This window comes from Labrus mixtus, chromosome 1 (genome assembly GCF_963584025.1).
Source record: "Labrus mixtus chromosome 1, fLabMix1.1, whole genome shotgun sequence".
NCBI classification, from domain to species: domain Eukaryota; kingdom Metazoa; phylum Chordata; class Actinopteri; order Labriformes; family Labridae; genus Labrus; species Labrus mixtus.
In genome coordinates this window covers 1,236,420-1,255,022 of record NC_083612.1, presented here as the reverse complement: position 1 = coordinate 1,255,022, position 18,603 = coordinate 1,236,420, and the positions used below count along the sequence as shown (strand labels likewise).

General features: G+C 45.0%; 1 protein-coding gene across 2 annotated transcripts; it reads left to right on the top strand.

Moving 5' to 3' along the window:
- The first annotated feature begins 1,298 nt into the window (after positions 1 to 1,298).
- LOC132979251 (adhesion G-protein coupled receptor G2-like) lies at positions 1,299 to 18,339 on the top strand. Of its 2 annotated transcripts, XM_061044913.1 has the most exons (11): positions 1,300 to 1,496; positions 2,454 to 2,619; positions 2,727 to 2,849; positions 2,978 to 3,100; positions 4,934 to 4,973; positions 6,134 to 6,240; positions 6,449 to 6,564; positions 7,858 to 8,126; positions 8,827 to 8,932; positions 16,833 to 17,164; positions 18,035 to 18,339. In XM_061044913.1, the coding sequence occupies exons 1-11, from the start codon at positions 1,378 to 1,380 to the stop codon at positions 18,145 to 18,147; spliced, it is 1,614 nt and encodes a 537-aa protein (XP_060900896.1). In that variant the 5' UTR covers positions 1,300 to 1,377; the 3' UTR covers positions 18,148 to 18,339. The 2 variants fall into 2 exon arrangements, with proteins under 2 accessions (XP_060900905.1, XP_060900896.1); XM_061044922.1 differs by lacking the exon at positions 2,727 to 2,849 and having other exon boundaries at positions 1,299 to 1,496.
- The last annotated feature ends 264 nt before the right edge of the window (positions 18,340 to 18,603 follow it).

Sequence of the window (18,603 nt, the reverse complement as noted above, 5' to 3'; positions counted from 1 at the left end):
GAAGAGCAATAAACTCAAATCTGAGAGTGAGCTCTTTCAGTTTTACAAAAACTGTTTTTAAAAGAACCTTTAATATTGGTCTGTCGAAATTGAAAACTTAAATATTTAAATAAACCGAATAAAAATATTTTATTTTACAAGTATGTAGATTGATTACTTTGAGGTTTTTTTCAGCCATTAACGGCTTATTTATTTTTGCGTCCCCATTTTCATAAAAAAATAAAAATAAATATGCTCAAAAACACTCAAAATAATCCACCAAGTCAGTTAAGTTTCTGTCATTTTCTATCTGTCAACTGCGCGTCATTTTATTCATTTAATTGTATTTCTTGGAGTCCGTCTGTCTTGTAAACTGCATGTGTTGTATTTAGAAGTTATATTCAAGAGGTAACCGTGCTGAGGCCCGGTTGGTCCTGGAGCAGTGTGAGTGCACAAGGAATAAACAAGCGAACGGTTAACTGATGTGAAAAAGTAGATGTTCACTGTCTATCTGTGTTGCCTGTATAAAAAATTTTCCCCAGGTCGTATTTTCCACGAAAGCTCCAGGAAGTGACATTTTATGCACGTTCTCAACGTCCTCCTCACTCCGCTCCGCTTACAGAGATCAGTAGAAACTCATCACACACTCACGCTACAGCCAGAGACCATCTTCCACACACTTCTATCAAACTCATCACACACTCCTGCTCTCAGCCAGTGCCTGCAGAGACTGTCGTTTGTAGGATGGAGAATGAATACAGACACACAGACTCCTTTACAGACTTTCACATGTGTATGACCACTTACCTCCTCTGGAAACATTATGCCGGTAAATATCCAGTGTTTCACGGCCGATGATGATGCTCCTTTGTTTACGTACGAGCACGTATGAAGAGCACGCGAGGATATCAAAATCATGACGGAGATTTATGTATGGTTTATACTAAAAGAAGTCATGTCGTGTGACTCAGGATATGCATTCTGTCTCTTTCCTTTTTAGTTTGTTTCAGCATTTCAGATGGAACCGTTGAGATGAAGTCAACATATGTCAGCGTCTCTGATAGCATAAAGGACCATTCTACCTGGCTGAATGGAACGTGCAGCTTCATGGAATGCACATCAGAGCGTGAAGAGTTGTTCAATGGATCCTCTGCCTGCTTCAACGCTGAGTTGGAAATACTTCCCTCTCTTCACAAGTACAGCATAGCACCAGGTAATTCTACTGTCTCTGTGGTAAGACTGCTGTCTCTGTACATGCAGCTCTCTACTAATCAGCTTTGGCTCTTTCATCGACATTCCACTTTTTAAATGTCTGCAGGTTGAATCTGACTCCTCTCTCTCTTCTCAGGTTTAAAATGTGCTGCATACTTTTGTGAAGACACGTCCGTCTTGAATCTGATGATTGACCTGGACACTGACAGCGCTATGCAGAGGGAAATGATGAAACTCTTCGAAATAAAAGATTCATGTCTACACATCTTCCCCAGGTTTCCTGAGGTCAAGAAATACTTCATAAAGTAAATAAGATTGACTGTTTTCTGTTAAACTGTTTTTCTTTTGGGCCATTATTGCCTTATGCGTAAATCAGATCCAGACCATGCCAGTTAATTCTAACACAAAGTATTAAAGGGGACATATTATGAAAAATCCACTTCTTCAGTGTTTCTGAACATATATCTGAGTAACCTGAGAGTCTACTGACCCACAACATGTGAAATAAACCATCCAGTCCTTTGTTTGTGGTCTGCATAAGTCTTACAACACAGAGAAAAATGCTCTGTTTCAAATGTGCTCTCCTTGTGATGTCACAGTGGGATTCTGGTAAAAAAAAAACCTCCTCCCCACCCCTGGCATTTCCACCAATGGACTCCACCCCCAGGTGCAGGTCCGCCATTTTTATTCTCGCTACAGAGGAGTGATGTCTACCTGGAAAACTCAAGGGGGGGGGGGGGTCATTGCATTTAAAGAGACACACACACCAAAACGGAGCGTTCTGAGAGAGCTGGTTTATACAGGGTCACAAACCTCCTCTGGTGCTTGATTCATGTTATATTTTGACCAAAGCACAGCACAGATGTTTCATTTAGACCACAGACTGTTTGAAAAGGTGGAGGAGGGGGATAATATGTTCTTCTTTAAGACTACAAAATCTGCTGAATGTCACAAATCGTTTTTTTTCAAAGATGAATATCTAATTTAACGTCTGGTGAGCAAGCGTACAGCTCCAGTATTGTAAAACGAAGCCGATCGGTAAGTGCAAATTCCTGCGATACCTCGAGTGTCCACTAGAGACTTGTTGCAGGAGCACCAGAAGTCACATACACACCAATTCAAAAAAGCCTGTTTTTACAGTAGAAGTTAACATGTTTACACTTGATTGATGGTTTGAGAAGTCTGGGAGTGGAGAGGATTTTTTTCTGAAAAATGAGTGTGAACGGCTGGTTCTAAACTGAGGTTTTTCCGTCTTGTTGCAGACTGGAAGAAAAGATGATCCATAACATTATGAAGGATTCCAAGCTTGAGGCTGGAGGCTCCAAAACTCACAACCTGAAGAGTTTATCGCTGAATCTGAACAATATCAGTGAGTCTGACCTCAACCTCACAGGAACCAACTCTAGAATCCAGATCGAAGCTCCACAGGTACCCTAACTGTAATTAACATGGTGCAGACAACCCTTGAAGCAGAGATTATGCTTATTATAAGAATACCTGACAGTTTTATATCATCTTTTTATATTTACTGGTAGCTGCTGCCTCAGAACAAGTCATTTATCCCTGAGATTTGGCTGCCAGTCGACGCCCTGCAGCACATCCCACAGGAGAAGCGGCTCGTTGGTTTGGTCAGCTACATGGAGAATACTCAGTTCAAAGTACATCACTTACCCTCTCACACATGCACGGGCCATTCAAGCCAAATTTCTATGTATCAATATGTCAAGTTCAGTTCATAGAGCTCGCCGTTTCCTTTAATGCCTTCACTGAACCGTCTCCTCTTCAGTTCAATCAGGAGAATATCTCGTCGATGGTCGTCAGGATAGAGCTGCTGGGGGGACATCGACTTCACAATCTGAAAACACCAATCAAGATGATTTTCAGAGGTTTAGAAGTCGGAAATATAGATGTAAGTATATCTGTGCATGTATGATTTTATGTTATCGATATCAGTCTGTTTGTTTTTAAGAATATATTTTACTTTTAAAAAATGAAACATGGCTTGACTTGATTTAATTTTCAGCAAAATGTGGACAATGTTTAAATGCATGTTCCTTGCTCCAGTAATTATCAAGGCTAATATAATCAAGAAGAAGGAATTATCTGAAAATTCAACCCCCCGCCGGCAGTGGTGGCGTGGTGGTTGGTGTGTGTGTGACTCATGCGTGGAGACTGGTTCTCTGGGCAGGCTGCCTGGGTTCGGGTCCAACCTGTTCCCTACCCTCTCTCTCTCTCTCTCTCTCTCTCTCTCTCTCTCTCTATCCCGGATTTCTGACTCTGCCCACTGTCGTGTCTCTAAAAAAAGGCATACATACCAAAATAAACCTTAAAGAAAAAAATAAATGCAACCACTTGTACAAAAACAATTTGAGATACGAGTGTGTTTGCCTCCAGGACCCTGACTGCAGGTACCACGAGCAGGCCTGATAACTGAAGGCTCTATACCTCCCATAGTACATTTAGAGACTGCAGGTACCACGAGCAGGCCTGATAACTGAAGGCTCTACCTCCCATAGTACATTTAGAGACTGCAGGTACCACGAGCAGGCCTCATAACTGAAGGCTCTACCTCCCATAGTACATTTAGAGACTGTAGGTACCACGAGCAGGCCTGATAACTGAAGGCTCTATACCTCCCATAGTACATTTAGAGACTGCAGGTACCACGAGCAGGCCTGATAACTGAAGGCTCTACCTCCCATAGTACATTTAGAGACTGCAGGTACCACGAGCAGGCCTCATAACTGAAGGCTCTACCTCCCATAGTACATTTAGAGACTGTAGGTACCACGAGCAGGCCTCATAACTGAAGGCTCTACCTCCCATAGTACATTTAGAGACTGCAGGTACCACGAGCAGGCCTGATAACTGAAGGCTCTACCTCCCATAGTACATTTAGAGACTGCAGGTACCACGAGCAGGCCTGATAACTGAAGACTCTACCTCCCATAGTACATTTAGAGACTGTAGGTACCACGAGAAGGCCTGATAACTGAAGGCTCTATACCTCCCATAGTACATTTAGAGACTGTAGGTACCACGAACAGGCCTGATAACTGAAGGCTCTACCTCCCATAGTACATTTAGAGACTGCAGGTACCACGAGCAGGCCTGATAACTGAAGGCTCTACCTCCCATAGTACATTTAGAGACTGCAGGTACCACGAGCAGGCCTGATAACTGAAGGCTCTACCTCCCATAGTACATTTAGAGACTGCAGGTACCACGAGCAGGCCTCATAACTGAAGGCTCTACCTCCCATAGTACATTTAGAGACTGCAGGTACCACGAGCAGGCCTCATAACTGAAGGCTCTACCTCCCATAGTACATTTAGAGATTGTAGGTACCACAAGCAGGTCTGATAACTGAAGGCTCTACCTCCCATAGTACATTTAGAGACTGCAGGTACCACGAGCAGGCCTCATAACTGAAGGCTCTACCTCCCATAGTACATTTAGAGACTGTAGGTACCACGAGCAGGCCTGATAACTGAAGGCTCTACCTCCCATAGTACATTTAGAGACTGTAGGTACCACGAGCAGGCCTCATAACTGAAGGCTCTACCTCCCATAGTACATTTAGAGACTATAGGTACCACGAGAAGGCTTGATAATTAAAGACTCTACCTCCCATAATAGAGCAGACCTGCATTCTTGGAGCATAATATTATAGAAGGGTACATGAGCTCTGTGAGATATTCCACTGTTAAATTAATGCACCTCTGTTTTTTGTATTTTACAGAATCACTCACAGTTACTGTGCAACTATTTTGATGTAGAGGGTAGGTTCATATCAGTTTTTTTTTACTTACAGCATGAAATGAAACTTTGCATTGCGTTTGAGTTACTGAAACTAGTTCAGTAGCTCACTGACAAATTTGAGAGTATTTCTTTATTGTACAATATTGTCTGTGATGTTTTCCGAGTTTTCCGAGTCATATCTTAAGTTTGTTTACATCGCCCGGACGGCCGGCTGACTCCTCCCCTCGTGTATAAAAGTTGTTTAATTGAGGGACTAGAGAAAAGAAGAATAACATACTGTACTCACTGCTTAACTGTGTTTCTAGATCACGCTCATTTCAGGTAAATTTACATGCAGTGTGAAGATACGAGCATAATAAAGATCGCTAGCATTAGCATGCTAACACAACAATGCAGCGCGAGTTGTTTTGGTTTCATGCTGGTGCTCAAGGGCGACATCTGCTAGATCAAAAAATCACATATTCTGCCTTTAATGAATTCCCTCTGCTATTCACTCTAACCTCCGTAATCTGGGAGTCATCTTTAATCCTTCATTATCACTCGACAGCCACGTTAAGCAGCTAACCGGATCATGCTTTTATCCCTTTAAGAAATATCAGTCAACTGAGAACATTATAGTGTCATCGAGATGATCTTACACGCCCTCATTGATTACTGATGATGTTCTTTTCACCTCGAGTCCTCACCAGGTCAAACAAACGGTCTCACATCACTCCCACACTGAAATCTCTGCACCGACTCCCTGTGGCTTAAATTTTAAACCCTCACTTTTAGAGCCATTCAGTCAGGCCCCAGAATATTTGTCAGAACTCAAACGCCCGTAGTCACCCACCTGTTCACCAAGGTCCAACGGCCAACACCTGCTGTCCGGCCCACAGACACATTTTAAGACTCGTGGTGATCATGCGTTTGAGACCATTGAGTCTTTTAAAAAATTAGCTATATGTTGATTTATAGAAAGGCCTGTGGATAATGAGGTCCACCCAGTCTACCTACTGATCTACGTTTTACTGTGCCAATTATTGTTCCTGGTCATGTATGTTGATTTTAGTTGATGTAAAGCACTTTGTGACCTTTGTCTGTGAAATGTGCTATACAAATAAACCTTACTTACTTACTTAATGTTGGAGCAAACATCATCATGTGGCCTGACATGCAGTTTGGATATTTGCATTTCCAGATACTTGCTGGAGAACGAACGGATGTGAGACGTACAATGTAACCGATGACAACAGAACAGATATCACCTGCATCTGTAACCACACAACACCATTCGCTGTCCTGCTGGTAAGGAGACACACTCGATTTGTCACCTGTTCCACATAAGATCAAGTCATTCAGCACCTTCAAAACAGGAAATACAAAAAATCCAGCTGTTTAAAGTCGTATTTGATCATCATTTGTGTTAGATACTACGTCGTGTCTTGTTCCTGACTTTAAGTTAATATTAACCTGTCATTTTCACACTGGAACCACTGTTTTTTCTTTTCTGCAGATGAGAGAGCCAATCGCAAAAATCCACTGGGAGATTCTGTCATACATCAGCTACATTGGCTGCGGCCTGTCCGCCTTCTTCACTGCTTTGTCTCTTGTCATTTATGTCTTTGGTCGGTATGTGCACTTAAATTCTTATGCATTCGCACCATGTGCACTGTTAGCCATTCAACACCAAAAACACTGGTATTACACGATGAATACCTGATATGTAAAGAGAGAGAGCAAGAGGGGCGAGCACGAGAGTATTGTCCCTTAATACCCACGTCAAAGTTAGGTTACAGCTGTCGATCAACAGAAGCCAAAAGAAGATAGCACCCTCTGCTGGTTAAAAAAAGAGCCTTGTTTTTTTTTTTGTTTTTTTTATAGTTTTGTAAAATTGATTGAAATTGACCATATTTGGATCGATTTTTAATGGTATGGACAGATAATGTTAGATCCCCTCGTTGTAACCAAACCTTTTTTTTATTTTTTTTTATTTAACCAGGAAAAAGTCTCATTGAGATTAAAAATCTCTTTTACAAGAGCGTCCTGGCCAAGACAGGCAGCAGCACAATTACAGGGTTTCAGACATAAAACACTTAAATACAGGAATCACAAAAAGAACCATTCATCAGAATCTGTCAGAAGTCATCAGCAACAAAGCGATCAAAAAGGGTAATACGAGTTAGCTAAAACATCTACAGTCAGTTATTTCTGCCTCCAGATCATTAAGACGACCTTTAAAAACATTCAAGGAAACCAGCTCCCGAAGATTTAAAGTATCTTGCAAACGATTCCAAGAAGAGGGAGCAGCATACTTGAATGCCCTTTTTCCTAGAAGGTGTAAATCCTGGGAGCGAAGATGGTAACTTCCATTACTTTTTTAAAGCACTTTGAACTTTACATGCTTAATTCAGCCTGAGAGCTTACAGAGATTTACAGGTAAACTATATCATCGGCACGATTGTGGCATAAGTACAGAGGTTAAGATTAATTTATAAACATAGCACCATGCACCTTACAAGACATGATTCACCGATCTCATACTTGTCATACGGCTTCTTTCCAACAAGCAAATTGAATACATAGAGAAAAAAGAGGAATCGGCCATTTTACTGCTTCTGAAAAAGTCAATAGTGAGAATCAAGAGGGACATATTTCAAAGTAAAACTACAATTTAATAACTCAGTAGCTATCATCAGCAGTGGATACATTTAGCAGTCAAACCCTTCATTTCTAAATTGAATGTAGTTGTCATTAAAAGTAAAGAAACTAGGAGATTTTAACCGAGTCCAGCCTTGATTTGTTGACACTGGGGGGTGAGAGAGCTGCTGAGCTGAGTTGGGGTCCTCAGGGCCCAGAGCTAGCTGCAGGTCTAACTGAGCTCCTCTCTAACAGATCCCTCTGTGTCCCCGTCTCTTCCCTCAGAAGCCACAAGATGGATTACTCCATCTCCATCCACGTCTCTCTGAGCGGAGCCCTGTTCCTGCTCAACACCACCTTCCTGCTGACGGAGTGGGGGGCCACGGTGGAGCCCGACTGGGTGTGTGTGTTCGTGGCCGCTCTCATGCATTACTCTCTGCTCTGCTGTTTCACCTGGATGGCCATAGAGGCTCTTCACCTGTATCTGCTGCTGATTAAGGTGTACAACACCTACTACAAGCACTACCTGCTCAAACTGTCTCTGGCTGGATGGGGTGAGTCAGAGTTTACAGTCAGCTGATTTGCCTTTTCACTGTATGAAAAGCAGTCAAACTCAAAAAGAAAACAAACATAAACCACCAGGAACATGTTTCAGTTCTTCAGAAAGAGGAAGTTTTTATGGGAAAAAACACAACTGAGCCACCGATGGCCTCTTATGTGATGCTTTTTCTACAGTATCCTTTTGTTCTTTTTCATCCATACTGACATCCGAGATTCAAAGTACTGAGTTACTCATGTAACCGATGTCCCCCCCCCCTCGCAGTTTCATGTTAACCACCAGACAAAATGACACTTTCAACCAAGATTATACTCCTCTGAACACACACATTATAAAAGCTTGTGCCAGACTGTGAGACCACACATTTGTAGTGATGATTTCAAAGTGTAGATTTGACAAACACGAGGACGATGGCTGTGTGGTTTGTCATCATGAGAGGTTATAAAGGCACTCTTCTTCTTCAATCTTCCATTTGGCTCGGGGTTCAGTTGTGTTTTTGCGCCTGCGTCCCTGAACGGGAAAACAAAACCCTTCATGCCAACTGATGTTTCAGGAATATGTTTGTGTACTGGAATATGTTTACATCAAAACACCAGGTCGTCTTTTTTAATACATTCTTAAATACACTGTGTGTGTGTGTGTGTGTGTGTGTGTGTGTGTGTGTGTGTGTGTGTGTGTGTGTGTGTGACTCTCAGGGATCCCTGCTGTGATCGTTGGCATCTCTTTGGGAGTGAAGGACTTCAAACAGTTTTATGGAGTTACACATATGACCATGTCTGACACTAACCAAACCAACTCCATGTGAGTGAAAGCTACATGACTTTGTGAAGACCTGAAACTGAATGATTCTCACATAGACAGGGAATGTGTAGTTCATGCACTTTGTATATGTACTCGTGCATTGTGACGGAGCGGCTCCGTCACTGACTGCAGTCAGCGCACACACGCTGACACACGCTGACACACACTGACACACACTGACACACGCTGACACACACACATCCGCCAAACTTTTCCCTCTGCCAGTGCGCCTATAATCATACAGTAAATCACACCATCATCCTCCTTTCCCTCTCAGTTTCATAGTGCGATTAAGGGTGCACACTTGAGAGCTCTATTTTTGTTTTTCATACATATATATATATATATATATATATAGTCATAGCGGTATTACCGTTGGTGCGTTTCATGCGCGCCGCTGTGTCCCGTTTGGGTGCCAAACAGAGTGGGCCCAGTTCCGCATTCTAAATAGGCGGATGGGGCGCACATTGGTAATCACGTGATTGATTGGGTAATTAAATGTTTGTTTGCAATGTATCGCCACAGATACATTAGTGAGGTGTTAATAAAATATGGATGAAAATGGGTAATTTAGTGATGAGTAGACCATATGAATTTAACCGGTTATAAATTGCTCATTCATGAGAAAGTGTGTTTTGTGTAAAATGTTATGCAATTCATAACGCCCAGTGGGAGGGGCTTCTTGCTTTTAAAAGATGGCTGCTTACTGCTTTCAGGCAGTCGAGGATGGTTACAGGGAAGGTAACATGTTACAGCGAGAGTTCATTTTTTTTTGGAAGTACCGTTTGTTTGTTTTTTGTTTGGTTTTCTGTTTTTGCATTTTTGCATGTTTGTAAATATCTATCACTGCACTTTGGGAGGCCGGCAGAAAATAAAAACACTTCACTTACAGTCTGCGACTACGCCTGTTTTTAAGTTTCGGGTGGATTGCCAGAGGACCCCGTCACATATGGTGTCAGAAGTGAGATGGCTAGTCGCAAGAAGCTAATCCGGCCCCAAAAGCAGCGCACAGGACTACGGTCCCAGTGGCGAGAGCAGTTGGAGGAAGCAGCTGCCAAGGCTGACCCGGCTTGGGACACAGTGGCAACTTCGACAGAGGAGGACGATGAGGAGTACAGGCCTTGGCAGGTCCCAGCAGCTCCTAAAGGCCCAGTGTCTGCAGGTGAAGCAGGAGGAGAACTGGTGGCTATGATGAGAGACTTTTTGGCATCACAGCAAAGGAGAGAGGAGGGCCTGTTGGCAGAGATCCAAGGCCTGAGGGCTTCTCTTCCAGGGCCCGAGCAGCCTTATCAACCAGGGCCCCAGTCCCCACGGGGGCAGAACAGGCCAGCCCATGTCACAACTCCAAGTACAGCCACTGTAAGCAGCCCAAGATTCGAGCTGCCTACCCCAGCACCCCGGCGAGGACATCAGGATTCAGCAGCTGAGTATCCTTCTTTTCCGTCGCAGGATACCAGCAGTCGACCTGAACAGCCGAGGCCAGAGTGGAGGCCCTACCAAGACCCCAAAATTCCACAATATCAGATGGGGGAAGACATTGAGAACTATCTGCTGAGATTTGAGCGAATTGCCAAGACCTGGAAATGGCCAGAGAGTGAGTGGGCCTGCCGCCTCGTTCCACTGCTGACTGGTAAGGCACTGGAGGCCTACACTGCGATGGATGAGGAGATGGCTCACTGCTACACTGACTTAAGAGCAGCCCTGCTCATAAAATTTGACATCTCTCCAGAGACGTACCGGCAGCAGTTCCGTGCCACCGCTGTGCCCTCTGGTGAGAACCCCACCGAGACCTACCACCGCCTGAAGGGACTCTACCGACGCTGGATCCGGCCCGAGCAGCACACCAAGGAGGAGATTGGGGAAGCCGTCGTCTTGGAGCAGCTACTCCGGGTACTTCCGACGGAGGTGAGGACCTGGGTGAAGGAGCACGAGCCAGTCGAGGGACTCTCAGCTGCCCGGCTGGTGCTACAGTACCTGAATGCCCGGAGAGGTGTACCAGCTCCACGTGTCTCCAATGCACCAGTGCCACGTTTCACCAGTCTACCCCACCGACCAGCTTTCCAGCATCCGCAGTCACGACCTACAAGGGGAGAGAGACACCAAGAACCTTCAGGTGACACTATCTCTGCCCCAAACCAACGAGGATCGGGTAAGGACCTTGTTTGCTTCTATTGCCAGCAGCCAGGCCACAAAGCTTCTGTGTGTCCCGTACGCAAAGCTAAGGTCACCGGCGCTTGTTATGCACCCCGGTCAGAAATGGGCCCCGAGGCGGACCTGGAGGTGAAAACGCGACATAAAACTGTTACCATCAGTGGTCAACGCGTGACAGCCCTGTTAGACTCAGGTAGCTACATGTCGCTGGTTAAAAGTGCTCTGGTGCCAGTAGGCAGTGTGGACTACCGCAGGCAGGCGGACATTTTGTGTGTTCATGGAGACAGGCACCTCTATCCCAAAACTGAACTAATGGTGATCATTGATGAACAATCTTACCTACTGACTGTTGGGGTTGTAGAGCATCTGCCTGTTGATGCCATCTTGGGTTGGGACTTGCCTGTGTTAATGGACTTGTTACAGGATAAAGAACTGTCAGAGCAAAGTGACTCTGGAAAAAAGGGAGAACTGAATGTGCAATTGTCTTGTCCTGTAATCACCAGAGCCCAAGCGAAAGCTGGTGTCCAACCACTCCCAGACCTCGACAGTAGTCTGTGTGAGGGTGGCACTAAGGGGCCAAGAAAATCCCGTCGCCAGCGACGCTTTGAGAAACAGCTAAAGCTAGCTCAACCAGACCGACAGATTGTGCTGTGTGATGACATGTGGAATGTGCCTGACAATATTTCAGTGTTACAAAGGGAAGATGCTACTTTGCAACCATTGTTTGCCAAAGTAGTCAAGGACACCAGTGGGGATTGTGTGGGGAAGGAGATGTTCATTGTTGACAATGATGTGCTGTATTGTGTTTGTAATGAAGACAAACGTCTTGTGATCCCAGCTAGTTGTAGGGTCCTTGTCATGCACCTAGCACACACACTCCCATGGGCAGGACACCTTGGTCGCCACAAAACCTACATCCGTGTCAGTTCACGGTTTTTTTGGCCTTCCATGTACACCGACATTCAGAAATATTGCACCACATGCCCTACATGCCAGAAAACATGCACTGCCCGCAAATCTGACCGAGCTTTTCTGCAGCCTCTCCCTGTCATCTCCACACCATTCCGCAGGATTGCCATGGACATCGTGGGCCCTCTGGTGAAAAGCAGCGGAGGTCATCAGTACATCCTGGTCATCTGTGATTATGCAACGCGGTTTCCAGAGGCTTTTCCCCTTCGCACCATCACTGCTCCAGCAGTAGTGCGTGCGTTGGTCCAGCTTTTCTCCAGGGTGGGAATACCAGACGAGATCCTCACTGATCAGGGGACCAACTTTACCTCCAGACTCATGCAGCTCCTCTATAAGCAGCTGGGCATTAATGCAATCAAGACCACGCCATACCACCCACAGACAGACGGTTTGGTTGAGAGGTTTAACCAGACGCTGAAGAGGATGCTCCGGAAGTTTGTTGACGACACAGGGAAGGACTGGGATCGCTGGCTGCCATTCCTGCTGTTTGCATACCAGGAGGTTCCTCAAGCTTCGACAGGTTTTTCTCCATTTGAGCTCCTGTATGGCTGGGATGTACAAGGACCCTTGGATCTACTTCGTAAGGGTTGGGAGGCTCCATCAACCACTACTAACGACAGAGGGGTGATCCAGTTTGTGCTGGAGATGAGGGAGCGACTCGTTAAATACCAGGAGGAGGCAGAGGTCAATCTGCGAGAGGCCCAGAAGAGTCAGAAGACTTGGTACGACCAACAGGCTCGACATCGGGAGTTCCAGCCTGACCAGAAAGTTCTGCTGCTTCTTCCTTCATCCAACAGCAAGCTCCTGGCAAAATGGCAAGGCCCATACACCATCTCCCGCAAGATGGGCCCGGTCACCTATGAGGTTTACCATCCTGAGAAGAAACGACCAAAACAGACCTACCATGTCAACCTTCTCAAAGAGTGGAAGGAGCGACCAGTGGCTTCTACAGGGATGGCTTTGCTGGTAAGAGAAGTGGACCTTGAGGAAGAAGAACAGACGGGTCCAGAAACTCAAGCAACGCCTGTCTCTCCTGTATTGGTACACCTGGCCCCAGAACGAGCATCACAGCTGCTGCAGGTCTTCCAGGAGGCTTCTTCTCTGTTTGCTGCCAATCCAGGGAAAACCACTGTGGTTGAGCATGTCATCCGACTGAAAGAGGGACAAGCAATTCGCCAACGTCCCTACCGAGTCCCGCAAAATCTGGTGGAGAAACTGAAACAAGAGGTAGAAGAAATGCTCAGACTGGGTGTGATCGAGCCATCCAACTCCGAGTGGTGCAGTCCGGTGGTCATCGTCTTCAAAAAGGACGGGTCCCTCCGCATCTGCATTGACTTCAGGAAACTCAATCTCTCAGTTTGATGCCTACCCAATGCCAAGGATCGATGACCTGCTGGAACAAATTGGAGCAGCAAAGTTCATCACCACGTTGGACCTGTGTAAAGGGTACTGGCAAGTGCCCCTTGAAGAGTCGAGCCGACCGTACACAGCGTTCCGAACACCAGCTGGTCTCTTCCAGTTCACGGTGATGCCCTTCGGTCTTCATGGAGCTCCCGCCACCTTCCAGAGACTGATGGACAGAGTCCTCCAGGATTGTGGACATTGCAGCGCCGCCTATCTGGACGATGTGGTCATCTACAGCAATACCTGGGAAGATCATATACAACATCTGTCCCTGGTTCTTGGGAAAATCCAGCAGGCTGGGCTGACCCTCAATCCCTCAATGTGTGAGTGGGCACGGCAAGAGACAAGGTACCTGGGTTACCTACTGGGCCGAGGAGAGGTGCGACCTCAAGTGGATAAGGTTGAAGCTATCCAGAAATGCCCTCGACCTCGCACCAAGAAGGAGGTACGGTCTTTCCTGGGTTTGGCTGGCTGGTACAGGAGATTTGTGCCCCAATTTGCAACGATTGCTGCACCGATCACGGCACTCACCAGCAAGGACCAGAGAAATCCTGTTACCTGGTCAGATGACTGCGAAACAGCTTTCAGAACCCTGAAAGCCCACCTGTGCTCTTCCCCTGTTCTCAAAAGTCCAGACTTCAACCGACGATTCCTGGTACAGGTGGATGCCTCTGCAGTTGGTCTTGGAGCAGTTCTGGCCCAAGGAGATCCAGGAGAAGAGCATCCAATTCTGTACCTGAGCCGCAAGCTTCAGCCACGTGAGACCAGGTATTCCACGGTGGAGAAGGAGGGCCTGGCCATTAAGTGGGGATTGGAAAGTCTGCGGTACTATCTACTTGGACGGGAGTTTGATCTTGAAACGGACCACAGAGCTCTGACCTGGATCAACTCAATGAAGGACCACAACAGTCGCCTGACCAGATGGTATCTTTCACTCCAGCCGGTCAAGTTCACCATCCGACACCGATCGGGAACGTCCAATGTGGTGGCTGACTACCTTTCCAGGTTGCCGCACATCGTCAACCTCCGGGAGGAGGGGGATGATGTGACGGAGCGGCTCCGTCACTGACTGCAGTCAGCGCACACACGCTGACACACGCTGACACACACTGACACACACTGACACACGCTGACACACACACATCCGCCAAACTTTTCCCTCTGCCAGTGCGCCTATAATCATACAGTAAATCACACCATCATCCTCCTTTCCCTCTCAGTTTCATAGCGCGATTAAGGGTGCACACTTGAGAGCTCTATTTTTGGTTTCATACATATATATATATATATAGTCATAGCGGTATTACCGTTGGTGCGTTTCATGCGCGCCGCTGTGTCCCGTTTGGGTGCCAAACAGAGTGGGCCCAGTTCCGCATTCTAAATAGGCGGATGGGGCGCACATTGGTAATCACGTGATTGATTGGGTAATTAAATGTTTGTTTGCAATGTATCGCCACAGATACATTAGCGAGGTGTTAATAAAATATGGATGAAAATGGGTAATTTAGTGATGAGTAGACCATATGAATTTAACCGGTTATAAATTGCTCATTCATGAGAAAGTGTGTTTTGTGTAAAATGTTATGCAATTCATAACGCCCAGTGGGAGGGGCTTCTTGCTTTTAAAAGATGGCTGCTTACTGCTTTCAGGCAGTCGAGGATGGTTACAGGGAAGGTAACATGTTACAGCGAGAGTTCATTTTTTTTTGGAAGTACCGTTTGTTTGTTTTTTGTTTGGTTTTCTGTTTTTGCATTTTTTCATGTTTGTAAATAGCTATCACTGCACTTTGGGAGGCCGGCAGAAAATAAAAACACTTCACTTACAGTCTGCGACTACGCCTGTTTTTAAGTTTCGGGTGGATTGCCAGAGGACCCCGTCACATGCATATTTTGTGTTTTTTATCTTTCAGCATTTTTGCCCTTTTCTTTATACTTGAGTACAGAGAAAATATATTTACTGATTTGTATATATAAAGGATTATTCTGCAAACTCAAACATTTCCTACAAGATGCCGAATGCACATTTTGGTTCCATTTATAGTAAAATGGACAGAAATTAGGCCGGTTTGTGAGCGCTGCCATCTTGTGGAGGCGGCCATTGCTGCGGTGGCGTCTAATCAGACAGCTGCTGATGAAGGAACCTTAATGAGGAGATCTTAATTTAGATTTTACACAGTAGACTTTTTGTTTATACAACAACGACCTGATTTCATAACGAAATAAAGAAAAAGCAACCAGCCGATACATCGGATCTGATGACATGCTGTTTAATATAACGTTATTCTACAAGCTCGTTAGCTTCATTAAACAGCTGCTGCATTTAATAATCACAGACTAGTTTTATTGTGAAATAGTTTTTCCTGACTGTTAGTAAACTGTAAAACTCAACAGGTTCCTCCTGAAGTAACTTATACAATCATTTTAAAAGTAGAAAAATCTTCACTTTTTAGGACAGCTCTCATTCAAACCTGCGACTGTCGAAGGGAGAGGCCACCGCAGTAATGGCGGCTTGTCAACTTAGGTTTTTTTTCTCCCCGATCTGTCTATATTTAGAGTGTGGCTACCTGTTGAGTATTCATACTATCGTCCAGATTTGGTGAAGAAAACAACAGAGGACCGCATCCAAAATGCCCATCTATGTTTAGTTATTTACCCCACTTCTTACAATAAAGGACATTTCAGAATGTAAATACAAATGAGAGGCTCGAATGAAATATGTTACATATAATGTACAGAGCGCATGATGTCACCACAGCAGGGACAGGACCCCCCGAAGTGGAGGGGTCAGTTGGAATCTACAGAGCTGCGTCCATAGCAACGGTGAACTCTGAACTATTTTCCCTTACTCACAAAATACCGAACATTTCCACCGCCGGTGAAGTGACTTGATTTGAACAGATCCTCATGAATCAGGGCAGCACCTGCTTCAGTGTTTCTGCCTCGTCACAGTCAGAGTCTGTTGACATTTTCTCGTCCTCTCAGCGGTCTTTAAAACGCTGCTGTGTCTCTAACCATGTAACGGTCCGTCTTTACTTTATGTGCCATCTTCAGATTTGTAGATTCCCCCATCATAGCCTGCAGTTTTTGCGTCTTTTAACCTTCATAACCGTCCTCTCCTTTCTCTTTTTTCCCCACAGTACACAGACAGACGTCATATTAACCGGACTTCTTTCAGGTTTTCATATGATTAGAGTTTGATTAGAGCCCTTAGCAACCGTCTGCTTTTCTTAGTAACAGTTATTTACTCTTAACAACAGTGATCTATCTAGGAATAACAGACCGTTACTATGCATGATTCACCAGCATTTAACACAGCTTCCTGTTAGAAGCCATGATATATCATAACTGCAACCTGAAGTCCTGTTCTGTCCCACAGCTGCTGGATCACAGACGACTCCTTCTTCTACTCCCTGAACCTGCTCTATTTCACCCTCATATTCGTCTTCAACTCCGGCATACTGGTGGCGGTGGCCTCCAGCATCTGCAAGATGAAACAAGTGTTCAGGAGCAGGTCCAGGCTCGGAGCGGAGGGTGAGGGGGGAAAGACCTGGAGAGACCCGCAGAGGTTGAGTGAGTCATGCAGGGGGGGTCTCACCGTGCTAGGTCTCACCTGCTTGATGGGGACCACCTGGGGTCTGGCCTTCATGGGCTCAGGATACGTCAACTTACCCATCCTCTATCTCTTCTGCATCCTCAACTCCACCCAAGGTCTGCAGCCGGTCTCACTGTTTTTACTTGATGTGGTACAGGCACACAAATAAAACACAATAAAGATAAAATAACACAACCAACAACTTTTATAACACAAGAAAAAGAAAGTTAAAAATACGAAATATAAAATCTAAAGGATCCCGTCAATACTCCAATGATTAAAGGTGACATATCCTCCTCCTCTTCTTCAGTGTAAATAAGTCTCAGAGCTCCTCAAAACATGTCTGTGAAGTTTCTTGTTCTAAATCCACTCTGATCCTGTATTTGATCATGTCTATAAACCCCTCTATTTCAGCCCTGCTCAGAACAGGCTGTTTCTGTGTCTGTACCTTTAAATATGTAAATGAGCTGTGTCTGACCACGCCCCCTCTCTGGAAGGGCTTGGGTGTACTCGGTCTTTCTCGCTCCATGTCCTATTGTTTACGGTGAGAAGGCAGACTCAGAGGGCAGAACAAACACCTAGCTGTGGGAGTGTCACCCACCTGGGGGAGGGGCTACTGCCCTTTGTGATGTCATAGAGGGAAAATCTCCAAACGGCCTGTTTGAGCACACATTTTCTGAAAAGTGGAGCAGGCAAAAGACGGAGAGGATGGACTTTTCTCATCATTGGGAGGTTTGTAGACAGACTAGAGACACATGTTAGTATTGGAACAACACATAAAGGGTATTTTAAATAATATGTGACCTTTAAATAAACAATAACCGATATATTAACTGATTTATACATGTGACAGGGAGCATTAAAGGTTTTATAGTTTGCAGCTAGTCCTCCTTTTATTGAACCTGTTTACTTATCTAAATATGATTTGCTGTCGACTCTGATAATGGTTTTTTTATAATGTATTCATCTCTCGCTTTCTTTTTAAGGTTTTTTCATCTTCCTGTGGATCTGTCTGTCAGCAAAGAAGCAGAGGAAGAGAGAAATGGAAGAAAGACTGAGTTCGACTCCTGTGAAGAACACAACTCTCAAATCTGATTAGTTCCCCTTCCTGCTGCTTCCCTCAGTCTGTGTGAAACAGACGAACTCTAACATGTAGCTCTCTGTGTTTTCTTAACTGTGAACTTTTCACATGAATTGTGTTTTCTGACCCTTAAAAAACTGAATTAAAAATACTTAAGCTAACCTTTGATTGGATGCTGTTGTTAAATTAAAGCTGTATTCTTATGTTAAACATTGTTCTTGTGTTTATAAATAAAGTTTTAATTTCGGAGTGGAAGAATTGTATTTTTAAGATTTATTTTTGGGGGGCTTTTGGTTGACTTTTATTGGAGAGACAGGACAGTGGAGTCGGAATTTAAGGAGAGAGGGGGGGCACAGGTCGGACTACAACCTCTGTACATGGGGGCGCACAAACCACTCGACCACAGGCGCCCCATGATCTCAGTTTCACTTCCTCTACGGGTCATGAGCGGCAGACGACGATAAGAACGTTGTG

Excerpts from the sequence above, each read along its gene's own strand:
- LOC132979251 (XM_061044913.1), top strand. The coding sequence starts at position 1,378 with ATGATTGACCTGGACACTGACAGCGCTATGCAGAGGGAAATGATGAAA. Across the intron at positions 3,101-4,933 it reads TAGAAGTCGGAAATATAGAT|AATCACTCACAGTTACTGTG; the intron begins GTAAGTATATCT and ends TGTATTTTACAG. Across the intron at positions 4,974-6,133 it reads CAACTATTTTGATGTAGAGG|ATACTTGCTGGAGAACGAAC; the intron begins GTAGGTTCATAT and ends TTGCATTTCCAG.